General features: G+C 35.8%; 2 protein-coding genes across 5 annotated transcripts in view; one reads left to right on the top strand and one right to left on the bottom strand.

Annotated features, from left to right (window-relative positions):
* LOC125660158 (splicing factor 3B subunit 3-like) lies at positions 1-25,096 on the bottom strand. 3 transcript variants are annotated; one of them, XM_056139620.1, is made up of 29 exons: positions 24,973-25,082; positions 23,618-23,673; positions 22,151-22,390; positions 21,956-22,032; positions 21,293-21,386; positions 20,978-21,150; positions 17,464-17,605; positions 16,240-16,352; positions 15,383-15,445; positions 14,925-14,999; positions 14,641-14,744; positions 13,967-14,132; positions 13,764-13,859; positions 13,466-13,538; positions 11,959-12,110; positions 11,597-11,752; positions 11,202-11,357; positions 9,984-10,127; positions 9,634-9,756; positions 8,703-8,857; positions 8,035-8,209; positions 6,933-7,138; positions 5,829-6,111; positions 5,522-5,734; positions 4,474-4,572; positions 4,213-4,356; positions 3,936-4,040; positions 3,698-3,793; positions 1-1,227 (listed from the first exon to the last, which is right to left on the bottom strand). In XM_056139620.1, the coding sequence occupies exons 3-29, from the start codon at positions 22,374-22,376 to the stop codon at positions 1,183-1,185; spliced, it is 3,654 nt and encodes a 1,217-aa protein (XP_055995595.1). In that variant the 5' UTR covers positions 22,377-22,390; positions 23,618-23,673; positions 24,973-25,082; the 3' UTR covers positions 1-1,182. The 3 variants fall into 3 exon arrangements, with proteins under 3 accessions (XP_055995595.1, XP_048747957.1, XP_048747964.1); XM_048892000.2 differs by lacking the exon at positions 23,618-23,673 and having other exon boundaries at positions 24,973-25,096; XM_048892007.2 differs by lacking the exon at positions 23,618-23,673 and having other exon boundaries at positions 24,954-25,086.
* LOC125660174 (conserved oligomeric Golgi complex subunit 4-like) overlaps positions 24,825-27,037 on the top strand; it is a 23,786-nt gene continuing 21,573 nt past the window's right edge. For both annotated transcript variants that reach the window (XM_048892016.2, XM_048892043.2), the window contains exons 1-3: positions 24,825-25,229; positions 26,204-26,286; positions 26,458-26,572. In XM_048892016.2, coding sequence (XP_048747973.1) covers positions 25,119-25,229; positions 26,204-26,286; positions 26,458-26,572 — 309 coding nt within the window. In that variant the 5' untranslated portion in view covers positions 24,825-25,118. The remainder of the gene's footprint in view (positions 25,230-26,203; positions 26,287-26,457; positions 26,573-27,037) is intronic.

The following is a 27,037-nucleotide window of genomic DNA, read 5'->3' on the forward strand; positions in this document are numbered from 1 at the left end:
CATTGTTTTAAAACCTTTAATAACATTTATTATCAGTTTCAAAACTGTATGGCATATCATACATAAATAAGACATTATAAAAAAAATTCCACATGTATACATGCAATGCTCTGAAGATGGATGATACATGTACATATCAGAACAACAAGTGGCCCATTGCCCACAACGCTTACCTGAGTCACCCTCAATCTGCTTCCCTTCATCAGATTTTTTCAAGGACCCCCCCCCCCCCCTCCCTTCATATAATAAGTAAAATTTGACCCCTGATTGAAGTCCCTTGTTAGATGCACAATTTTCAAGCTCCACTCATTAACAAAGCTTTTACAGAAGTTTTGTCTTTCCTGGTCCAGTGGTTCTTGAGAAAAAGATTTTCAAAAGATGCCACCATATTTCCACCCTTTCTTTGAAAAGGTTGCTATTCATTTGAACAATCTTGAATCCCCTTTAACTAATGATACTTTATGGCAAGTTTGGTTGTAGTTGGCTTTGAGGTTATGGAGAAAGTCAAGACAGATGATAGGCAACAGGTGATCAGAAAAGCTAACTTGAGCTATAGCTCAGGTGAGCTAAAATGAAATGACGGAAACATGATAAAATGAGTTTCTTCAAATTCATAATTAAAACTGGTCAACCTACGCAAGACGTATAAATCTAACACTCTGTGAAAACTGTTTCCTTTGATATACAATGAGTAATACAATTCTATTAATGAAAACAAACATCTAGAAGAAATGTACCTCTAAATCAATACATCAGCTCAACACATAGCAAAGACTGCATTTACATAGTGGTCACAGTTGGTCTAAAATTCTAAAATGACGGGGTTTACTCTGGAAATAACACTGCAGGAGAAGCACTCCATCATATCAGAATGCCAGTGCAGGTGTGAAAAAATGTTTGACCCATTAATACTTCCAGACACAACACTATAGCTAATCGTGTTGTAGCCTTGACATGGTTAAAACAATACAGCTTTCCTTCAGTCTAAAAGCAAAGAGATCCATAGACATTTGCATTGAACAATGGAGACAATAACTTCTTGCTGTTATTTTCTGGACATTGTGTCTATTGACTGTTCACATATCTGACAGTTTTCCATCTAATGCCTGGTATGTCCGTTTAGAAGCCCATTTATGCTTTCAGTAGTAATTGTAGTTTCCATAACTCATAAACACATCCAATTCAAAATGCGTATCTTGTTCGGATGTCCTCAAGCTTTTTGGAAACCTGTAAACATAGTTATACATGCTTTAAATGTATCTGACAGTCTCATTTGATACTTATCAATACATTGAGGACAATTCATAAATAACATGACCTTGGAAATACATTAAAAGATTATCAGAACACAAAATTTTCACAATTTTCAACATTGTAAATTTCAAAAGCCTTCAATTCATGTTGGTGCTATTCAATTAAGATGTGTTTGTGAAACACTTCTGCCCTATGGCCAAATTCCATGGTCATGGGGTCAAACATTTTGGTACAAGGTCTCGTCACAAGGAATACACACGTGAAATATAATAGCTCTAGCACCAACCATTCAAAAGTGAAAGCAAAGAATAACAAGAAATGTTTGTAAAACATGTATGCCCCCCATGGTCCAAAATTGAAAAGAGTTACACATGCATCATTTAATTGATAGTAGTGCCTATCCAAATCAAAATATTGAGCAGACAATATCTTTCTATGTTCAGAGTGGATTGACCAAGTGACCTAAAAATCAATAGGGGTCATCTACTCCTTATGCTGTATCAGTGTACCAAGTTTGGTGCCAATCAAGCAAATGATTCTTAAAATATAGGAGACAATATATTACTATGTCCAGTTTAACCCTTAACAATGTGACCTCAAAATCAATAGGGGTCATCTAATCCTGAAGATGTACCAGTGTACGAAGTTTGATGTCTGTCAATCAAAGGGTTCTCAAGACAGTGAGCGGACAGTATATGCTTATGTCCAGTTTGACCCTTGATTATGTGACCTCAAAATCAATAGGGGTAATTTTCTCCTGAAGATGTACCAGAGTACCAAGTTTGATGTCTGTCAAGCAAAGGATTTTCAAGGTATTGAGCAGAAAGTACATTGTCATATCCAGTTTGATCCTTGACAATGTGACCTCAAAATCAATAGGGGTCATCTACTTACTCTTCACAATGTATCAGTGTACTAAGTTTAATGTTTGTCAAGGAAAGGTTTCTCAATATACTGAATGGACAGTATTTTCCTATGTCCAAAGTGGATTGACCCTTGACATTTGGACCTGAAAATCAATAGCGGCCCTCTTCTACTCATAACAAACCCACATATGAAATATCATTACGATCAAGTGAATGGTTCTCAAGATCTTGAGCGGACAACATGTGGTCTACCAACCGCCATAATGACCGATGCAAAGCAATGTCCCTCTTCAAAATGGCACAAAATGTTTCAAAAGTAGATCAAACTCAACGGTCAAGGCCATGAAGTTAAAAATGTTGCTACCAAAAAGAATGGTCTTGTCACAAGGAAAACACACGTGAAATATAAAGGCCCTATCACAAACCATTCACAAGGAATGGTCAAGGTTTAGGACCCTCTACACGCATTATAGACAAATGTTTTTCGGACATTGTAAAAATTATATGCATAAAGGTTTACATATTGAGTTTATCTTGGCATTTTCAACATGGGGTATGTGTCAATTTGCCCTAGGAAAAATCATCAAAGACTATGAAGAACTGATAAACAGAAGTCAATATCATTGATTTCAGTAGTTCTATATTTTGGTGTAATAATGGTTAAATCACTTTAAATGATTATAAAATGTGTATAACACATTAAAATTCAGTTTAATGTATAATTTTGTTTTACTCTAATTGGTAGATAACTCTAATTACAGAAATGTAGCATGAAATTTAAACACTCCATTGTGCAGTCTATAGATGACCCTTAAAGTTTTTCAAAAGGTCAAACTCCAAGATAAAGGTCATCAGGTAAGAAATTTGAGTACGAGTACCAAAAGAAGTCTTGTCACAAGGAATACACACGAGTTTGGCTGCAACGGGTACCCGAAATAACCAAAAACTGCGGGTTGTATTGTTCGGGTCGGGTTTGGTTCCATTTTTCCGTATTTCGGTTTAGGTCCGGTTTTTTAAAATAGATTCATAATTAGAAATCCATTTAAACAAAATGCTGTTAAAATCTTCAAAGGTGGCTGTATTTTGATCAATTGTTAAACGATGGCATTGTGGGCAAAACTGTAAACAATGACAGTATGTAAGATATGTTAGACACATTTAAAATATGCCACAGGATCAACATCGTCAATTACAAAACATTGAATGGAAACAAATAGAAGTGACAATGCTGTTTCTAGTACCATGGATGTAGAGTCTAAACTTCAATCCATGTCCCAATTGATATTTAGTAATTATTGTAACAAAATACAATAAAGGTTTTTGATCTTAATTGTATATTTGATTTTATAAATAGTTATATAGACCCAAACCGAAATACCTGAACCCGAAGTAAATTTTTTAGAACCGATCCGACAATTTTAGGCCCTATGCATGAGGAATTTGAAAGCTGTATCACCACCCATTCAGAAGTTATGGTTTTTTCAGACAAACAGACCAAAAACTATATGCCCCTGAATCTCCTATTAGATGGGCATAATTAAAATTATTCTGAAAACTGCTGATCTGTTCTTACTGACCTCACTGGGAGTTCTGTCCAGTTCCTCAGACACACTCTTCTGTTTAGCAGGATCCATGGAGTTGAACATTTCACACAGGTCTCCATCAATCACACTCTGTAATGTTCACAGGAAAGTTAAAAACCATCTCGGACAATCTCTGTCTATCTCCTCTATATTCTCCAGAGAAGTTACAATTGCTGTTACAAAGGCATACAGATTTGCAGCTGCAAAGTATGACTAATAAAAAGAATCTTGCCTTGACTGGGAAGTAGTACGATCTGAATGACAGGTGATCTCTGCCACACAGAGGGGGGTGTTCAGTTCTCATGTACATTTCCAAATGTTGGAAGAAGTCATGATCCTACAATATCACACAATACTTTTCACATTTACGTATCAAAATCCAACACTAGTATCAAAGAAGTACATTAACCACAAAATGAAGTTCAATTACAATTTGAAAAAAGACATTCTCTCTCTTATTGTATAATTGAAACAGCTGTTTTCCACATTCACTATGAAATGTACGTTACCTCGTGTGACGTGAAAGCAACTAGCATTCCTATTCCTCCGGACAGTGTTGTGTACACTAATGATTCAGACCCTCCAGGGATCAAGGTCGCCTTCTGTAGGGAGGTCACTATCTCACCCAGGTGGAAATTCATTACTATGTCTGCCTGTATCAGGAAAAAACCAAAGGGTTATAAAAGTGATATTGCATACTGAAGCATTGAATGTTTTAATTTCACAAATATACATATAAAATTGCCAGCAATAGATCATGAAAGGACAACCTTCTGTGATGCTCCGTTCAGCAGTCCTCTATCCCACAATGCCTTGTTTCCTGTTGGATCTTCATCTACATCATCACTAACATCGCCTGGAAGTCTAATCTATCATAATAAACAAATTTCTTTTGTCATACAATGGTGCCAGCAAAATTATAGTCTTCCAAATCCAAATCATTTTTGAGTCTGGATAGACATAAAACTTGTCTAAACCAGACAGGTAAAAACTCTTTGGATAAGGCCAATTCAACTTAATTAGTAGATTATCATCCAGGGTCACCAAAAAGTATGGGGCGGGTGGGAGGATTTAATTTTAATTTTTATTTCCTGAGAAAAATAATAATGACAAACGAGTTTTCGTCAACAGAAGTGCATCATTTAATGCCAGACGGATGGATATCAATCTATGCTTATTTCACAGACGAATTCCAGGTTAAGCTTTAATTTCAAACACAGAAAGATACCAAACTTCTTCAAGATATGAAGAACATTAATCCTTTCCTTTAATTTACACCAGTAAGAAATTAAGAAAACCATATGATCTATTTTCTACAGTGGCTTTTCACGTTGCTATACCGGAAATGTAAACAAGACGTGTAAATACCGGAGTCGGACATGGAAATTTTTCCGGAAATCACAAGTTCAGCAAAATAAAAACATTACGGGTGGGCTGATATTTGAGGAGGGGAGAGAGATGATGATAATCTATTAAATAAGTTGAATTGGTCTAATACAACATCTGAAATACTGATATTTTTTGTTATTAATGAAATTCAATTTGAAAGTTTGGTACCGAGGCCACAATTAAATAATAGGTTTGGCATGGCTTATCCACACCTGTAACTGCTGGGTAGGTAGGTAGAAAAATTAAAACAACATGGGGATACCTCAGTACCAATATGATTAACATGACCTTGCCGTTCTGGAGAAGAAAACTTTGTAATTTTTATTTTTGGCCTGAATTATAAGTGCATGGTTTATGCAACATTTTCAACTGCAGAACATCCACATTAGACAAGCTTTACTATAATTCTGAGGTACTGTACAAACTTACGATAGAAATATTGCCAAACTTGTCTGCCCCTGCCACAGTGTTGTAATCCAGTAAACAGGAGGCTGTGATCCACCTGGGATTGGTGTCGTCTGCAAACGCAATTAGCTGGTTCTCCTGTCTCTTGTACCGCACAAAATGAAAACTGTCTTGAATGTCAGATGCCACAATACGATTTCCAATGGTGTGAATTCCAGTAACAAAGTTAGGTATGCTCTGTACAAAACAAAATCTTTTAACATTACATGGAAAAACTGGCATTATTTGAACTTGAAACCAACATCAACATACTTAATTCACTGTATTTTACCTTGTTCTCGCACTTTCTCAGCATCTTCTTCTTTCCTATGTCGTAAATTCTAAGGTGTCTTCCCACACCAATAAGAACCCGCCCCTGAAATGAAGCAATTGCCCCTGGGACGTCCTCCACTGGAGTTTTGTGTAACAAATTCAGGGTCTCTCCGCCGTCCTCCAGCTGGTAAAGGTAGATAAACCCTCCCGTCAGAGACCGAGGATTTAACACCAGGTCCCTGGCCACACCAACTAATACAAACTGGTCGTCACCGCGACTGACAAACTTCACCAGAGCAATACTGAAATGAAATGAGGAATCTGCACTACATTGAATGGCTACTAGTTTCAAGAAGAATTTTTAGGAAACATTTCCTCATATATTGCCATGTAAAAATTGTGGCCCAATCCTAACATAATGCTTGAAATTTTTTATGCACCATGGCATGTGCATCATACTAAAATCAACATCACACAAAAGTTCTTAATATGCTTGTTTAAATGAGGAAATATCCTCTTACTGTTCAATACTTTCCTTATCAGATTCTATTTTCATATAGTTGAAATAAAACTTTTAATCATTTAACCTCCTTCAGTAATTTTGGCATCACCTTGGGAATTTTTGTGAAGGGAAACTGACTGAATAAGGTAGCAATTCTTATACATGTATGAAAAACACTGGTAGCACTGTAAAAACATTACAGGTAAATGACAAACATCGATCAGAAAAGGTGCCCAATTTTTCCAAACTTTTAAATACATGCTGAACCCTTTACAACTATGTGTATGTCAACAAGTACATGATTTTTTTGCTTGTCTCCTGTATTCTTAAGTAGTATGATATGAATATGATGTCGAGAATCTATATACGTAAAATTTACATAGACGCTCTAAAAATATAATTGAATTTGCTTAACAGCCAGAATTGCATCATGAATCAGAAGATACAAAATTGAAATCACCAATCAGTTGAAACACGGTAAAAACATCATCTTCACGACAATCTGGCTGTACAAGAATATTAGCAACACTGTACTTTTTATCGTCACAAACTTTCCACATTTGTGGAATGGCATCAGTAACTGATAGTTTGTGATGCTGTACTTATCCAGAAAATTCCTACCTGTGCACAGATTCATTCTGTTCCAGCTGGATTTTCTCCAGTGTGTTCCCAGAGATCGGATTAATGATCCGAATAATAGACGCCCACATTCCAGGACCAGCCTTGGGAGCTCCAAATGTACTCTCAGACTGCTCCTCATTTAGAAAATTAGCCGCCATTTCTGCTGCCATTTCTCTTTCCTCTGCACTCACCATTTCTACCATTTCCTGAAATTACAATTGATAGAATATAATACAGGTAACTTTTCTACATCAGTAATCAGGATGTATCAAATACCCGCGATACAATGAAGTGAGCTGCTGGTCCGAGAAGTCTTTATCATACAGATGACTTGAAACATTTTGGATATCTCGAACATGATACTCTGATTATCTCAAAGCATATTTCCGAGTGCAATATTCACCTGGTTTATTTCAAAGTCCCGGTAACTTTTCAATGTTAAACATAATGGTAAACCAGGTGTTAGATTTTCACATTGGACTTGTATTCATCCAGAACAATCCCCATTTACTTCAATAACTCAGACATTTAACATGTTAAAATGACTGATAACAACATCCGATAGGTTATATGACAATAACAAAAGCCTTCTTTTATTATATCAAATGAGAAAAATAAAGATAATTGCAGTATTATACTGATTATAATTGATTATAAAATCTCAAATTGACCTTTTCAACTGATGAATGACAACATTCTTATTCCTCTATAAACTTTTAGACTTGTGATGAATCTTCCATTTTTTCGTCGGAGGGGGAATCTCTGCCATTATTGTTTTTAAACGCAGTGATTCCCCCTAACTAAAGCTTAGAAATGGTACATTTACAGATTAGAGCTTTCTAAATATAATCTGAAGTTTTTTTTCAAAAATGGTAAAAAATTGGATAATGGTTTAATCGAAGAGTGGATCTTTATTGTAAAGTCAGAGAAACTCCAATCGGAGGAATTGTCATCTCTGTAAAACATTGGGGAATGGAATGTAAACATTCAATACTGTCACCCAGTTTCTGATATTTATGAATGATATAGATTCATGTGGACAAGCAATTAAACACAATAAGAATATCAAACATTCTGCAGCCATTACTATCTCAGAACCTACCTCTGCCATTTGCTGTTTCCTCTCCATCTTTGTGGCCTCTGTATAAGCATTGTATTCAGTCTCTATCACTATCAGGTTGTTAGTTTCGGGGTGGATCACAAATTTCCTTGGGGTGTGCTGAACAGGGTGAGACACCTGATTGAACACGGCTCCAAGCTTCTCTAGAGCCAAAATTCTACAAGGATAAGGTTTGAACTAATCAATATTGTCCACAAATCTCTCCTATCGCTAACATTGAAGCAGAAGTCTTTACTCAGGAAAATTCTATTCAGAATGCATATATACATGTAACTACTATCTGTTTTAACTTTAACAGCAAACTACTACTAAAGAGAGCATTGAGATGGCTTTGTGAGTGGATTATAAATCCTTACCTCAGTGTATTTGTGGAGATAGCTATGCGAGTGGATTATAAATCTTTATCTCAGTGTATTTGTGGAGATGGCTATGTGAGTGGATTATAAATCTTTATCTCAGTGTATTTGTGGAGATGGCTTTGTGAGTGGATTATAAATCCTTACCTCAGTGTATTTGTGGAGATGGCTATGTGAGTGGATTATAAATCCTTACCTCAGTGTATTTGTGGAGATGGCTATGTGAGTGGATTATAAATCCTTACCTCAGTGTATTTGTGGAGATGGCTATGTGAGTGGATTATAAATCCTTACCTCAGTGTATTTGTGGAGATGGCTACAATGCCTTCTGGACACTGTTCTGACGCAAAACCAGATGCATACTCCAATGTTTCATAAGACAGCGGTGTCAGATGGAATCTGTTCTGATATGTGTAACTCAGCCATGATCTGCTCGACATGGCTAAAACCTGTAATAAAATCCTAAACTTAGAAAATGAGCATAATCCTTTAATTTCCCCCAAAAAAATTCTGGTAAAATTACACATCTCTGTGTATTAGCACAAACATTATTGTACATGTACATGTATATAATGTCAGACAATGACCAAACCCGACACCTCTTGATCATTATAAAATGTATGGCATACATTTTACATGTATTTACCATAAAACATCAAATTCACACAAAAACAAGATGTGTTTGTGAAACACAAATGCCCCCGATAATGGCCAATTCCGAAGATGGCCAAGGTCACAAGGGAAAATATCTTGGTACCAGTAGAAAGATCTTGTCAAAAGAATGCTCATGTACAATATTAGAGCTCTAATATTTACCATTTAGAAGTTATGACCATTGTAAAAAATTTTTTTTAAAGTAGGTCAAATGTCAAGGTCAAAAGGTTCAATACCAACGGAAAGGTCTTGTCACAAGGAATACTCATGTGAAATATCAAAGCTCTATCACTTATTGTTCAAAAGTTATTAGCAAGGTTAAAGTTTTCAAAAAGTAGGTCAAACTCCAAGGTCAAGGTCACGGGGTCAAAAAATGTTGGTACCCACGGAAAGGTCTGGTCACAAGGAATACTCATGTAAAATATAAAAGCTCTATCACCTACTGTTCAAAAGTTATTAGCAAAGTTAAAGTTTCAGACAGAATTACAGAATGACAGACAGGACAAAAACAATATGCCCCCCGATCTTAGGGGCATAAAAATTGGATTTATATTTGATTAATTCCACTTACAGCTTCAGATCCTTGCATGGAGATTCTGAACAATTTGACAGGCCTCAGTCCTAGGTATCTTGTCCTGGTATCTGAGAGATCCCCGGTCACGGTGTCTAACACCGTTCTCAGCAATACACCATTCTGTAACACACAACATTCTGTATCACACAAGACACCATTTGTTTAGTTAAGTACATGAAAACATTTGATCTGCCAGTAATCAGAACACAAAGTGTAATCAAGATTCTTCAGTTGAAACACGGATAATTAACATCACATTACTGGCTCTCTTTAATACTGCAATGTCATCATTTTATATAGCTGTGCAGTACTGAGCATAATGAACTTTGAACTCTCCATCGATTTACCTGCAGTCCAATGTTAAGGAACAAGCCTCCCACAGTCCCAGTCTCGCCGGTCTCCTCTTTAGCCTCTGTACCCCCCATCTCTACTATACACAGTGACTCCGGGGGCTCCGGTAATGCCTGCATACTTAATGGGGACAAGCAATCCTGTAAACAAATATAAAGATACTCCCTTCACTAAAAGTCAGCATATCTTCATCATAACTGTGCAGTTATAGATGCAAGCGTACTAATAATTAACTTTTAATGTTAGCATATCTTCATCATATTATGTTTAGTGTTTCCAAGCTAACCTGGTTAAATGGGTAATGTATTCGTAATAAATATTTAAGAACTTGTTCAATGTAAACTACATATGTAATTGAATTTATCCCAGATGAAAGGAACAGATTGAGAGTTTCATCTGGTCAGTATTCGGTTCGTTTCAGATGGAAGGTGTGTAAAAAGACAGGCTGTCTTCTGAAACTGTTTTCATTTATATCTCTACAACCATAGATTTTTGTTTCACTTAATTCAAAGAGTATTGCAGTATTGATATCTTTCTCAAAATCTAATTTGAAAATTGGAACATACATGGATGTACCTTAAAAAGCATGTCTCACAGGACTGTGTATTAACAATATTCAGGAAAATTTTGCTGGTGTGAAGCATTGCAGTTCATATCCTTATGTATTTTCAAAATTGAAGTTCATTTCTCAAGTTTGCATTCTACTTCTCTTCTGTCGGAATTCCCAGCCATTAAAATAGACGTAATATATTTATCAAAATTCATATGTGCATCGTTTTCCACTGCACCACATTCATGAGGAAAAGGCTATCATTACAATTTGTAAAAATATCAATGGCAAAAACTTTATAAATGTAAATATATATACAGTGAAACCTGTCTGATTCCAACATGCACTGGGAAACAAACATTTTGTCGGAATACACAGTGTGTTGGAATAAACAGTGCAAAGAACAATTGAGAATGAAATAAGGGTCATAATGCCGAGTGAAACGGATTCCACAGGTTAGGCAGTTTTCACTGTATATACATGTATACCCACACAGCAAAATTCTGTAACAATAACCAAATAGCAAGAAAATACTGAAACATACTGATTATAGAAATATTGATCTAGTCTTAATATAGCTTTTTCAAGGCATTACCACCAGACATCTTTCTTTCACGTATTTTAGTCAATCAAGACAGATCAAAGTTGAAAAGTCTCGACTTACTGATGGGTCCAGAGAGACAATCCTAACTGTGTTATCAGACAGACCCACGGCTAGAAAGCGACATCTCTGCTCTCCCACAGGGACTCTTCCGAGGGCCATGCACACCACTTCAGACGACATCTCCTTTCTCTCCGTGTACTCATTCAGCTGCCCTGTCTACAAAATACAGAAAATCTTGTATCCAAACATTAACTAATGTATAATTTACTAAAGACTGGTTTAACTCAGACAAGCTTTGATAATCATGCACTTCTCATTTGGAGAAGGGTTAAGCATATCATCACTATACTGTAACAGAAAACTCTCAAATCATCACTATACTATAACAGAAAACTCTCATATCATCACTATATTGTAACAGAAAACTCTTATATCAGGAATTATCTTATCCTTACTGGATCCATTTCGAAGTAGACCAGTTCCCCCCCAGTGAGCGCGATGACCACTTGTCTTTGGTTGACTGCACACTTTACGATGCTCTTCTTACCAGGCGTCTTCCATTCGTTGACTCTTTTGTCTGATCGGATGTGACGGATTCCGTCCGGATAAATCTGACAAAGAAAAATTCTGATGAGGTTCCATCCAATATAGAGGCTGATCAAATGTGGTTGATAAAGGCAATGTATGCTTCTCAGATTCAAAAAAATAATCATTAACTTCTCATATGAAGTGGAGAAAATATTATCATCACAGACATACATCATAATGTATAATTCTTGGTTTTACAATAAAAAATCTTGTGGTTTGAATTATGTACCTGAACCAGTGCATCATCTCCTAGCTGTGAACAAGACAGAGTGGGTGTGGTTCCTAAGAACCCAGAGTCTGTCACTTCTTCTACAGTCTCTCCAATGGACAATACCAGGGTAGCGTTGACGAAGGACACAATAATATAGGCATCAAATTCATCTGCAAGTAAACAGCACTAGGAAAGGTAACACAGTGTCAAAACAAGCATCTATCATAGCAAGGGGCATACAGCAGACAAAAATCAGGGTGTTCCAAGGAACGTGTTCAACAGATAAACTACGACATACGATTATAACAGTACATTTATCAACTGATTCTTTCACAAGGAGTCTCTGGGAATTTCCACAGCAATTTAGGAATATGTTCCAGGCCCTCTGAACTGGGAATTTACAATGTTTGACCAAAATTTGGAATTTTTTATAAATATACATTCAAGGACAATTAAATGCTAAGAATAATTGCATGACACCTTTTATTTTATTGCTTTCAAAATTTACCATTCTGTACTTTTGAACTATGAAATTGTATCTGCCATCGTCAGATTTGTAAATACACTGAATAAATGAATAACCCACTCTATCTTTAACTATGAGGTGCCACTTCCTGTCCAAACCACCAATCTGGTCGACATGGAAAATCAATTCATTACCACAGTATCAATGTCCCAGTGTGTACCCCTTTAGTTATTTGATAATGACTATACTAAGATCTGTCTTGTTTAATGACACATGCTCCATTATTACCGGTATTACAGGTAAACTTAATCAAACATAGCACTGCAATTTTTCATCTGTTTTATTAATATGTTTCCATTAATGCAGCTGCCGTACACTAAATTAGAAAGTACAGAATACCAATGTTTATTGGGAGGGAGGGATAATAATCCCTACAGAAAACTATGCTTTACAGGAGACAATAGAGTACCAGAGAACCATTCTTCACTGGTTTCCTTGAGAAAATAGCTAAGGGTAAAATAGCTAGTTAAAAAACAGTCACTTAAAATATAGAATGAGTGTTTGGACAATTTCTATTTCTTATATTGCTTCACATTCTTCCTTCTGCAGACCCTATCTCTCAATGAATACCCACCTGACACAGGTAGCAGCCTTAATCCAGGACAGCATCTGAAATGAGAAAGTAGGCGTGGTGAAGGAGTTTCCAATCACCAGCCTTTATTAGAATTGTTCAAATTCGTGGGTCCCTGCCATCTTAAACTGTAGTCAAGATATACAATCTTTTCTTGTTAAAGTTTCCCATATCATACTAATAAGTAGTGTCAAGTTTGGAATTAACACTTCAAATCCAGTGTACCTACAAACAAGAAGCATCTGTTCTCAGCTTTTCAACTGGAAATGAGGACAAATATTTGATTCTCTAGCAGTAGAACTTTGGAAACAAAATTCTCCTTTATTCAAATATTTGTCACGTATCATGTTTTTTTGTGCTCCCACATTGGCACCACCTTGTTTTGTGCAAGGACCCACATTTGTCTCTGTGAATGAAGTAAACATTACCATCAATGTTCTTTTTCACTGTCCAGACAGCATTGGGGTTACCGGGCAGTTCTGATACAGCCATTTCAGACACCTATAAATTATACAGCACAGAGAAGACACATTAACATTCAAACTAGAATTTCCTTCATTCTTTTGGGTCCACTTCAAAAATTTTAAACTCACTTTCATTCTAAATGTCTATATATATATTTTTATATTTTAATTTTTCGTTACAGATGTATTTTACTAAATTTTAGCACTGTGTAATCTTATCTTGATTCTGAGTCAAGTTTTACCATATTGATGCTTTCCTTACCTCAAGACCATGCCGAAGAACCCTCAGTGTGGACCTGGGGCCTCTCCCACAGAGGGTGTACAGTTGTGGTGTGTCCTCATTTGCAAGATCAGCAATCTAAAACACAACACATTCATCACCATATGTAATTTCACAAAATGTGCAAGAAGAAATGACTGTTTTTAAAAAGCCAACATGGTACGAACTTTTCGTGCTTTACTTACTTGACAATGGGTGATGGGTGACAAACTGTCCATTTCATCGACTTGTACAAGGTTTTTCAGAGGTCTTGGTGAGAAGAAGTGAGGCTCACCTTCCTCCAGTTGTGATGCACTGCTGAATCTGGGCTCATCATCATCATCTCCCAACTGGGCAATTTGGTACAAGTAGCTGAAGTAAAACAAAAATTCATTGATAAGTAGACTGGGAAATTTTCCTCTCAATAATATCTCACCCCCATGCACTGAAAACACAAGAGGCAATTAATTACTGTTGTTGTTTAATAATTAGGCCAAATCAAAATTTTCACATAAAGGATGAGGACTTAATGAAACTTGGACACCCCCCCCCCCCCCTCCAATATACAACAAGTACAAAGTGTATCTTCTGCTTAATACAAATACTTGGTTGCCATAGTTGTAAGTCAGCATAGCAAGTGTTTTGAGCATAAAAGATGTATAATGGTACAAGAAAGAACCTGTACTGCCATGACACAAGACCACAACATGGAGGTGAAATTTGGCACAGTACTGATAGTTGTCGACATCTTGATACCCGCGAAACATCAAAATTACATAGTAATTCACCGACTGGTGCAACATACAAGATTCCCAAATTATTGTGAATGATATCATTTGGCCACCATAATCCTGAATATCATTCAAGCACCGTCACTTACTGATTTCCAAACTCTGATGCAATGAAAAGAAATCCGGATTTCAGGACACACATACTGCATGCAACAGGGACTGTGTCAAAATACTTCAATACAATCTCCGTCACCTAAAATTAAACAAGATCACTTTATTTCAAATACATAAAATATTTCCACCAACAACCGTGATATTAATGTCCCTATTATAACAACTAACCCCTTTGGGTTTTCTTCTTTTTCACTTTTATAACTTTATTTCAGTCCTCAAATTCAAATTTTTTGCACTGTATATGTATCAATCAACATACCATATCCTCTTCTATCTCTAATGTGATTTTGAAAATGTCTCCTTGTTCCGTTTGTGCCAAAAAGAAGAACATGCTCTGAAAATGAATAAATAATTATTCAAAAGGTGAACCATCTACACAAAGCTCAACAGTAAGGAACATTTTCATCTGTCCATTAGACAAGTTCTTACCAGAAATCAATTGTCTGAATAAACTCTGAGCTGCTCCAAGAACCCCCCCCCCCCCCCCCCCCCCCCCCAACAACAAGAGGCCCCAGGCCTTATCAGTTCCCCATACATATATGAATTTATCATAATTGCAATCAATTATTCTTTACACAATTTACAAAAACAGGGTGAAAATGGTATTAACTTAATTTATGCTAGAATTTCCACTTGCCCAAACAGAAATATGCTGAGACAGACAATCAGACAACATAATGTAAAGCACTCTTAATGTTCAGATATTCACCAACTTACTTTAGTTTTGTGTGTAGCACTGCAGACAAATATCATACCCCTCTCTGGGTCATCAAGATCATTCTGAAATTTCAAGAGTAATTATGAATTCACGTAAACCCAGCATTTCCACTGAGAAAAAGAGGCAAACGGGCCACAACACTAACCCGAGTTATCTCCGCCCTGCTGTTCTTCAGAAGATTAATAAAAAAACTCTACATTCTTTAATCTTATAACAAATGGAGTTGGCCACCAACACCACACAAAATTATATTTTTGGACTGATAGGAACAAAATGAAGGGAACTACATTAAGGGTGCAACAATTAACCGTAAGACGGTATATCATGGTAATATTATGCTAAGATTAGATGCATGATATTTTCCACTATACCACAGCTCGGTATTCTCGGTCTGGATTAATTTGAACCGTCCAATTTGGCTTTAAAATTATGTTGCATAAATGGTTTCCGATAATGGAAAATGTGATGCTGACAAATTATTTCCCCCCACTGCGACCCATAAATCTCCAATATGGGAGCATTTTGGATTCCATGCAACGGAAGAAAACAATAGATCATGTTGATGTTTAGATCTTTGTGAAGAAAAGCATGCAGTTGTAATAGTAATGTGCATTTAAATGATACCAACAGCAGTGTATATCATATCGTGAGGTCTGTATCATGATACATATCGTATTGAGGCAAGCTTATCGTTGCAACCCTAAACTACATATAGCATAATATGGTCACTGCCTCTTTCCATGCATTACATGTACTTCATCTAACGCCATGCCCAGTTTCATGTGAGAAATGAAATGCCCCTTCATAGAATCGCAGTATAGAAAATGTTCCCTGTGAATATCATCAGACAACTCACCCTTCTTCTGGGAATAAGGCACCTGATATCATGCTGATCACCCAGATTCTTATAAGTGATGTAATTCTCAGAACAAATCAGAACGCCGCTTGGACCATCACTGCCTCCAGGTACTGCAAAACATACATGTAGAATACCCATCAACCAAAATGTTCATTTTAGTCACATTGGCCCTGCAGCTCTTCGTGAGAAGATTTTCAAAATGCATCAAATGGGAGTTTTTAGGTGTCATTTTAGGAAAAAACAACAGCTTTTCAGCATTGGGACCTTAAAAAAAAAATCCTCGATGGTTCAAACAAACTTAATCCTGCACTACCTGAGGATGATTGGATCTTACTGACCGTGTTTTTTTTTAAAAACATATTTTCTAATCCCCCCACCCCCATAAAACTTTGAGTATGAATAGTGGTCCATACCTACCTCTGGGGTAATGATTTGATCTAATTTAAACTCTGTACTTCCTAAAGATGCTTCCTGGTCCAGTTTTTCTTGAGCATTAGATTTTTAAATACTTTTTCCTATATATCATCATGTAAAACTTTGAACCCCTCCCTAACGAGGCCCCATTCCACAACCTTCCTCCCCACCCCGATAGGAATCTGCAGTAACTGAGAATGCTTGCATATTAATACGACTAATCATAGCCTAGCAATTCATGAGAATAATTTTAAGACTTTTTACCACACATTCTCATGTAAAACTCTATCCCCTATTGTGACCCTACCTTGGGGCAATAAATTAAACAAATTTGAATCTGCACTTCCTGACAATGCTTGCAAATCAAAATGACTAATCATGGCCCTGTTGCTCTTGAGAAAAGATTTTTAAAAGTTAATCACCAATGAATTCTTATGTAAAATTTTGATACCCTATTGTGGGCCACACCCTACCCCTGGTGGCCATTATTTAAACAAACTTTATCCACTTCACCCAAGGATACTCTGTGCCAAGTTTTGTTGAAATTGGCCCAAAGGTTCTGGAGAAGAGGATAAAATTCTGAAATGTTTAAAACGTGAATGACGCCAACAAGATAATGGACAAATCTTTATCAGAAAAGCCCACTCGAGCCATTCAAGTGAGTAAAATGATGGAAACATCTCTGTTTTAAGATATCTAAAACCTGTAGTACCCCAATGTTGACTCGGAGATAACATTCACTTTAAACGTAGTTCCAAACACAACCATAACTTTTAAAACTTCAATTTTTACAAGTTAAAAACTTACCAGAAATGAGGAAGTTTGCATGCTCCTCCAGAGATTCTGAGTATTTCCTCACTACATGGTTTAGCCCCAAATCTAACTCATAGTAGGTCAACAACTGCTGTGTATTTTTGGCACCCTCTCCAGTATGATCCATGTCTGCTTCCTGTTGAAGTTAGAGAAATTAATCTTCAATGAAGCAAAATTTTCTAACTTCCAAAACTAATGTTTATATAACAGGCAGTGCTCCGAGGTATGACTAAACAAGTTGCATTTGTGACCAGAAAATTAAATTTTGCAACTAAAAATTTAATGGAAATTGAATTTTTGCAACGGACTAAATTTACATTGGCGAATGCCTTTTATGATCAGGATCAAGGTTTCTTAATGAGGAGTCTTAGTCTAAATAATGTTGTAATATATAGTTTCCAACTAAGAAGATAAAGCATCGCAGGGATCAATATCTAGCGGCAGCTGAAAAACGAATGTCAGATGGACATTTGCAGTTTGGGTTTACAAAATGAAATACACATGCAGCACAACAATGGTGACTCAAGCTTTCCAAGATTAATCAAGACTTCTAATGGTTAGGGGTCAAAATTAACTTTTTCTACCACAGGCTAATTTTAGCCTGTGGATAAAATATCCACAAGCTAAAAATGAAAACCTACAAGCTAAAATAAAAATAATGAAGCAGTGCTCTTTTTTCATGTCTTTTTTAAATCAACGATTTTCCCCATCATTACTGAGCCTAGTGAGTCAACAGGCATCGTTTGGACAGGACAGTAAGTTACACAAGTCATATGGTGCAATGTTTAGGTCTCTTGATTATCGCACCTCTAATCCACAACCTGTTTACTGCAGGTCTAGATCCAGTCTTTCAATTTCATGGCACATAAGGGTTTTCTCTAATGATTTTTCAAAGCGAATCCCGTACTCATGGTTTTATAAGCAGCACTATAACGAACCCCAAGAACTTTTTTGCTAATCGTCTACGCCATGAGCAGTGCACTCGTGGCAACCCGACCTCAATATGACAATAAATTCATTTAGATAGGACATTCTAATGATTCTGATAAAAATTACTACCGGAAGACTAGGTAAAACATACTCCGATTTTTTTTAAATAGATAAATGAATAAAAACTTCATACTTGGAATTCAATTTAATCACTCCTATAGGTGAACAGGTCTATATTTTCATCATAATGCGATGTCCGACCTCTAAAGCATTTGTTTGACTCCTAGTTTCTTTAAAAAATCATAAAAGACAAATCCGGATAGAAACGGTTGTTGAAATCGGTCATTGTATGATTCAGAGTGCAAGTTTAAGAAAAGTGAATAGCGCATCACTGTATAAAACGGATACGATCATAGTTTGTAAATCACCACTCGCTAAGATTTTCGAGTGTCCACTATTTTTACTCGCTATTTTTCAAATGTACTAGCATTTTGCGAGTATTGCTCGCTAATTTCGAGCCCTGAATGGTGTCCAAAATATCGAAGAAATTTCTGCCCTGAAAAAAAATATACCCGACAGTATCTCATCTAGAAGTCGGACCCCCAACTTTTACTTGATGTTCCACTCCCAAAAATCATGCATAGATATGCGAGCATAACGGTAACAATGTTGGCACTAGAGGGTCAATATGTGGGGAAAAACCATAGTACTTCGAGAAAACCCACGTGTCCGAGTGGGCAACCACCATACCCTCTCACATACAACCACTGCCAATTACGGGTATCAAACTTGGGTCGCTGTGGCGAGAAGCAAAAGCACTATCCAGACACATTGTACAAACAATGTGTTTTAAAACTGGAGAGTAAAATATTTGTTGATGGCAACCAGAAAGTTTGAAATGGCAACCAAAATAAAATCAAAGGCCTGAAGGGCCACAATGGCGTCGTGCTAAAAAAGAAAAGATTATAATGAAACTATGTACTGTCCAGTTTATCAATGCTTCATCCCTTATTGTATGTACACAGAGTAGATATAGCTTTATATAAATCTCAATGGAGAGTCTTCTACCTGTGAATATTTTGATGCCATTGACTACAGTCACACCTTGTTATTGCAAATTCAACAGGACTGAAATTAAATTTGAGATATCCAAGGATTTGCGATAACAAGGATAACACACACACAAGAAAGAAGTGGTTTGGACTGGCAACTCTATTTACATATTCCCGATAACGAAGATTAGCTGTACATGTATTAAAAACACACATACAGCTTTGAATTCAAGCAATACCAAGAATATTTATCCTTCATACAGGAATAATGCTTCTAATACATCTGTACAGTAGCTCTTTTCACAAAAAATTTCAATTACAGATATATTTTTTTTACAATTCCATTCATTTCTTCAGAATATTTTTCAAAGGATTATTTACAATATCTAATGTTATTAAATAATGAAGATTTTTGTGATGAACTGAAAATTTGTGCATTAAGATATTTAGTGAAAAAGTCAACTGTTGTGAGAACTCTCCTTTTAATAGTTGTAAAGGGCAGCATTGCATGTACTTGTTGATAACATAATAAAAACAAGAAATAAGTTTTAAACCAAAATTTTAATAAGAAATATGTGCAACAATGTAAACAACTATGGACCATTTGTAGTATATATCACTGCTAGCATCTCAAGAGATGAAAATCTAGTCAGATTAAAAAAAAAATTTGTTAATTCAGTAACTTTTACCTCCACAAAAACTTTTACTTGAAAGCCTTATAATAATGAATGCTTCCGTGCTTGGTTTGTTTACAATAACATTAACACGTGCCAGTGTTTATATACCGAGTTGACCAATGATTTGCAAACCTACAGATGCGTTAATACCCTACTGAGAATGCTATGCAGTCAAATAAACATTACCTACCCTAAAATATAATGACCATAAATAATCCGCGATACACTATTTCTCAGTTTAAATTTCGCCAACAGCACGCAATGTTTACAAACAAAACCCACGCTATCTTTCGTCTAGACACGCTATCGTTTCAGACATCACGTGACTTTGCAAATGTAGTTCGCATTGAAATTGGAATTTTTATTTGATTTGTTTTTATTTTTTGTGAAAGTTTTTATATGTTAAAGTAAATCAATGTGATAATTTTCATTTGTTTCTCATTAACAACTTTAAAATGTCGTAAATCATTAAACAGTACAGATATTCATACGCCATTACAAAAAGCGCGGGATTTTTCCGCGGAAGCATCGATAGTCTGACACCTTCGGTCGCGTAAACTTTTCAGCTGATTCAGTCGTACACGCTGACTAGATGCCGTTCGAGCAAAGCTCGACACCATAAAAAGACCACATAATTTTATGTCACCATTTAGCGACCTGATATTGAGTGTGACTTGAAGCACTGACAAGCCCATATCTTCTATAGTTTATAGCATATTTTGCCCTGATGATATAGATGGTGGTTTCTATAGATCTAAATCTCCTTTAAATGAGGATTTAAAACACAAAAAACCACAACATCAGTCCAAATTTTAGGGTCTAACTTTTATATGTTTAGGAATTACATACCTCATAATCGATTTCCAGACAAGCAAAAGTGGGATTTTCAAAGCCAACGTCCACCCCTACCATATGGTAGACAAGGGTGTTAGCTTTGTGTGCCTCCAGTGGAGAGGAGATGGTCAGCCTAGCTGAAGCATCTCTGTTCAAAATGTACACCAATTTCTGTTTTTCTACAGCACCTGCAACACAGAAAAGGAACATATTCTGGAATTCTTTTCCAAGTGGTCATCTTGTGTATTAAAAAAAAGAAAAGATATTACATATACTTTAAATGTAGATTGTCATGTAAATCTGATGTGAACACATTTATCTGAACTATACCTATCATGACAGCTCTGCCCTTTGGATCAACTGCCAAGTACTGTCCTGGGACGATTCTCCTGCAGCCGCTTTTTCCAAATGTTTCTTGGTGCACCTGAATAAAGCACCATATAAGCTGTGAATTGCAGTTTTCCGTTTGACACAGACATACAATTAACAGTAGAAACATGATCTATTTTTCTAATGTAACAGTACAATGTACATCATTAAACACATATACATGTACTGTGAACATCTAGTGATGGGGAATCAGTCTAAAAAGCATAATCAACTATAATGAGAATGTTGATTATTTTCTTGAAATAAAAATAGTAAAATGAAACAGAAAACATTTATATTATTTTGTCTTTCAGTTGTGCATCGGAACATTGATCCAAATTTATCATATTTCAAGTGTACTTTCAGTAAAATGTGTCTTTTAAAAGCTAAAATTTCTAACTGAACAAAATTAAGATGCTTTAAATTACAAAATCAACATTTCACTGGTTTGTTTGTAAACATAAAAAGAATCGAGTCTTTGTTTACATAACACAGAATTAAGGACAAAATATATAGCTTTTTATCATTGCATTTAGAAGGTCCAAATTTTGGTTGTCAACATTTAAAGTTATATTTTCATTCACACACACACACACATATATATATATATAAAACATACAGTACCTTTTCAAATGTATTCTTCTGAGGGATGTACTCTAATATTACAATCCTACCAGAATCAGATCCCACAACAACATAATCTGCAAAAACAATGTAACAGCTCATGATTCAATACGAAATCATGCTTACTTGTTATATTGATCAAACTGAACTAGTACATGTTCTAGCAACATTCTGGGTCTCCCAAGTTATCTGTACCTTTGGATCCACCAGTCAATCGGAATGGCATCAGAGAGCGGATCATTCCAAAAACCTCCACTGATAAGACAGGATAGATTTTGCCCGTGTTGGGGTCATGTCTAAGAAGCTCCAAAATTTTGCCTCTGGATACTATAATTTCCTGAAGCTTGGACCCAGAGAAGTTGCCATGGACAGCACAGGTTATCCCTGTGGCCCTCTGTAATGTTAGGTTGTATAGAAACATGGTAGATTTCCTTCCTGCAAATAGACAACACTATTTTAATAACATTAGAGATGACCACTGTACTGGTGACTCAATAATTTAACTCTGATCCCTTGAAGTGAAACCATGGTCCAAATTTCTTTTTCTCAATCATTAACTAAACAAATTTATTAGATTGGTCTTAACACTCAAAAACTTCCAATCTCCAAATTTGGTTCCCAGAAAACACTACATAGCATTTTTTTTCCCACCTTATATACATTTTCAATGCCAAATACGATAAATTTTTCCCAATTACGAGACTAAAAAATGCTCAGTAACAAACATTTACATTGTCATAAATGGAGACTTGTAAATTGCTTTGTTTGAAAAGTACAAGATAACTAATTTCTACACTTCCTCTTAAATAAAAAAAAAAAAAAAGGCATTTACTTGTACAATTGTAAACAATGAATAAGTGTTTATTTTTAATAATGTAGTTTACTCAGTGCTCATTTTAAAACAAATGACAAGAAAGAAAATTCACAATTTGTTTTATCAGACATCCTTTTCTCCCCCAATACCATTTCCATATGGTAGGGGAAAAAAAAGCTGTACATTTTTTCACTCTTAATATCTCACAGGGGTGGTAGCATGTACTCGACAAAAATCAAGCATACAATTATTTCCAATTGGACAACAGTGAATGAAAGCTGCCAAAGTCACTAATGGGTGTTTACACGGGAGACAACATTTGTGCTTCTTTTTGGGATAGCTAATTCTTCAAATGGTCAGTTTTATCCCCACGATTGAAGAATTATCTACCCCAAATTATGTGCTAAGTTTCAGGGGTTAATAATTAATGGTAATTGTTTAATTGTACTACTTTACAGACGACAAGATAGCTTTATCACAAGGTGTAGTTTATTTGCATTTAATAGTGAGAGAATAACTTTTAGGAAATAATTCAGACATGCCAATGAATAAAAAATACGAAGGAAAATGTGTCAAAACATTGAATCCCAGGATCGTCATGAAGATACACACTTCAGACCTGGATTTCTCAACAACAAAATATCTCAAGTCCAAACTCAGAATTTCTTTGTTGGCGAATTTTAACAAGTAGGACTGGAACAATTCACCAAAATATTGATAATGTTCAATATAAACGCTCAATTCAATGTTTGATTCATTGCCTTGATTTTTTATTCGATATGTTTATTACAAATAGGTTCAGTAAAACGCATCAGGTTGGACCTGTACTTTAATATTATCCAACATACCTGCACAAGGGACAAAATAGAGTCCAATAACGTTCAGATCGTCGTTTGCCTCGAGTCTGATGAAAATGATAATGAACTTTAACGGTTTAAACTACAGAGTACAGAGCCAACAGGCATCTTACTGTTTGGCAGTTTGGAAACATTTTGCTTTTAAAATTATGATCGTGAATGTTGGTAATAATTTTTTCTTCAATGTTATAATTGGTTTCTTCTGTACAATATATCGTATTGATTGATTGATTGAATTTTGTTTAACGTCCCTCTTGAGAATATTTCATATGGAGACGTCACCACTGTGTTGAATGGCTGCATAAGCATTGCAATATGTATCACATCATGAAGGGGGCGCATCATTTCAGCCCTAGTAATGAGTCAGTGCTACGTTACACATGTGAAATTGAAAATGGCAACATGCAATAAACAGGTTGGGAACACTTCCCCTATAGCGAGATATTCTCGCTAAAACGCGATTATCCCTCTCTAGCGAGAATAAATATATCGCGTACAACAGAGAAAAACACCTGCGGAGTACATCTTATCGTGATTCACGTGAAAAGAAGAAAAAGTGCTAAAATGTTTGATACCTCTGCAAATATATGAATCAAAACAAAAACACTCATGATGTGTATTGGATTTCAGACTGCTTCCCTCTTACGTAGAAACTTTGATATGCAATTTCATTACTATGTTGTCAATTTCATAGAAACAATTCGCATCATGTTGAGTGCGTGTCGCACTTATTCAGCGTTGCACGGGATTTGCCATTATTTTCAATAAAGACGCCAAAACTCCTGTTTATGGTAATGTTTATTTCTCGCTAAAGAGGGATAATCGCGTTTTAGCGAGAATATCTCGCTATAGGGGAAGTGTTCCAACCTGATAAATCACAATCTAGTGAAATTGAAACAGGTTGCATTTCAAGGATTTATATTAGATGCTAATTTATATGGAAGAGTTCCTAAATAATCTAGAGATTAGATTATGCGAGAATTTCTCGACGTCAGAAGGCGATTTTGGACTCTTCCCTTCTTGCACAGGAGTGAAAGCATGATAAAAGTACACAGAATAAGCGTTGCATAGAGAAACGTTTGTGCTACGAGTCTTCATTGCAAAAGAGAAAATAGGGTCATCTTATAGCATGGCGTCCCTTCATCCGCAGAGAGGAATGTACGCATAATACAAAAACTTAAAAAGATTCTCATTTCTACTCCCTGTATAAATCAGTTTGAATTGCTAAGTATGCCTTACGACACCATTGTTTACAGGCCTAATATATATTTTAAAAATGCTAAAAACATTCTCTTTCAGAAGTTGCATGTATAATTAAAAGACAAACCAAAAAGAATGGAACATACGGTTTTCAATATGATACGCAGTGATTGTAGTCGAACTTTCAATTCAAGGATGAGAGTTGATTTTAAAACACATTTTAAGCCGGCCCTCAGCTCTCCACCATTAAAACCGGAAGTATGCTAGTCCATCATGCATTAGAATTGCAAAGATGGCGGCGTCCAGGAGTGATGCCACGTCCCTCTCAACCTTCGATGGGGTCGAAAACCTTGTAAACATGACCGATATTCAGAAGGCTTACGATGAATTAAGTAGAGAAGAGGTATTTTACTGGAGAACACTTTATTTTTAAGCCTGTCATATCACGTCATTTAACCTGATTTATTTAACTCCAGAATCAAATGACATTTCCCATACTAGACCGGTGTAGGTCTAGTCAAATTGTAGTTAAAATATTTAATATATGTCGTGTCTTCAATCAAAAGCTTATGATTAAGAATATCTTAAGCCTTCTGAAAAAGCAGAAAATGGATTGGTGTTCTATTATAACGTTACATCACAGATAACACCAATTTCTTCATAGCTTTTATATTTTATTACCAATATCCATCAGAATAGCACAGTTATATTTGGATAGAGGATTCTCATGATCTGATACTGGTATCAATGAAACTAATGATTCAAAGATGCTATTGATTTGAACCCATGACACCTTAGTATATAAACATTTTTAAGGGACATGGATACAATTTTTGATCAACTGTAATTGACAATTATTTTGTTGTAGAAATAAAGATCATTTAATATGAATAAGTGGATTAAAAATATTCATGCAGGATATACTTTGCATTTACATGAAATCTGGCTCCCCAAATCGTGTTTATCAACACACTTCTTATAACCAGGGAACCATGTACGGAATTAAGAACACTTAAGATTTCTAAAAAGTATGTCACAGGCATTCAACATATGATAATAATAACAGTTTAGAGAGCAAGCGCAAAGAAGACAGAACAATTTGGTAAGATTATGCACACCGCACTTAGTTTCTGATGTTTTTTAGGCATTTGAAGCGAGTGGGTATATTTTTTTTATCTGGTCAGAGTTGGACCCCTTTCTATATTTATGGTATCACAGAGTTTGGGTCCAAACAGGCCTAGCCCCTGTGGTATTTCACAAACACATTATTCTCAATATTTCTTTTAGCTGATGTGGTTTTACTTCGTTGTCAGAGGTTACTTCAATTATTGTCTTGATGCTAAACATACAATGTACAATATATATGTTATTCCATAGGAGGATATGAACACAGAGCTAGACAGTCTCTTAGAACATCAGTCATCACTGGAGAAGAAGATGAGTGGTCTTCATAAGATCCTGTAAGTAGTCAGCTACTGAGTGACATTACAAGTATCTATAATGAAGCCATTATATATGACACATGTACTTATAAATCTTTACACCAGTAATTATTCAGAATTTAAGATTTGGAATTATATATATATTAAAATGAAATTGAATGCAAACAGAAATTTTGAATTTATTTTCAGACCTAATCTGCAGATTCTTGAAACAGATTCTAAACAGCTTTCCAGTATGGTTTCCTTTACATCCACCCTTGCTGAAAATGTCAGCAGCAAGGTCCGGCAGCTAGATGTGGCTAAAGTAAGCATTGATGTCTGTCATGTTCTGTACAATTATGTAAACTGTAAATCACATAATTCAGTAGAACTTCATTTTCAGATAAATTTTTGATGCTACTTGGATGTTAGAGTGTGAATAGTTTTGTGTATATTTGTGAGTGTGTGTATGTGTGCGTGCATGTGTGACAAATTGATGATATGAACAAAAGTCATGTCTGCCTGATAAATCTGACACGGGCAATATCACAGAGATAAAATCTCACAACATATAAGTGATTCACAGTAAAATAACGAACTTTCTTGGAGTTTCAATTTTCATGTACAGTGATCCCCCACTATATTGTCCCCCATTATAATGCCACCCCCGCATATCGCCAAAAAAGTTCAAAGTCCCGTTTTCCTCGCTATGTAAAACCCCGTTATATTGCCATCCCCCGCATACCACCATCCGCCAACCTATTTACAGGTACAATTTGGTCAATTACCA

Source organism: Ostrea edulis, chromosome 1, assembly GCF_947568905.1.
Source record: "Ostrea edulis chromosome 1, xbOstEdul1.1, whole genome shotgun sequence".
NCBI lineage: Eukaryota > Metazoa > Mollusca > Bivalvia > Ostreida > Ostreidae > Ostrea > Ostrea edulis.

Coding starts and splice junctions, on each gene's coding strand:
- LOC125660158 (XM_048892000.2), bottom strand. CDS start 22,376: ATGTTTCTATACAACCTAACATTACAGAGGGCCACAGGGATAACCTGT. Junction 11,358..11,596: donor TCTACTTCGAAATGGATCCA/GTAAGGATAAGA, acceptor TGTATTTTGTAG/ACAGGGCAGCTGAATGAGTA. Junction 9,757..9,983: donor TCCTTAACATTGGACTGCAG/GTAAATCGATGG, acceptor TGTGTGTTACAG/AATGGTGTATTGCTGAGAAC.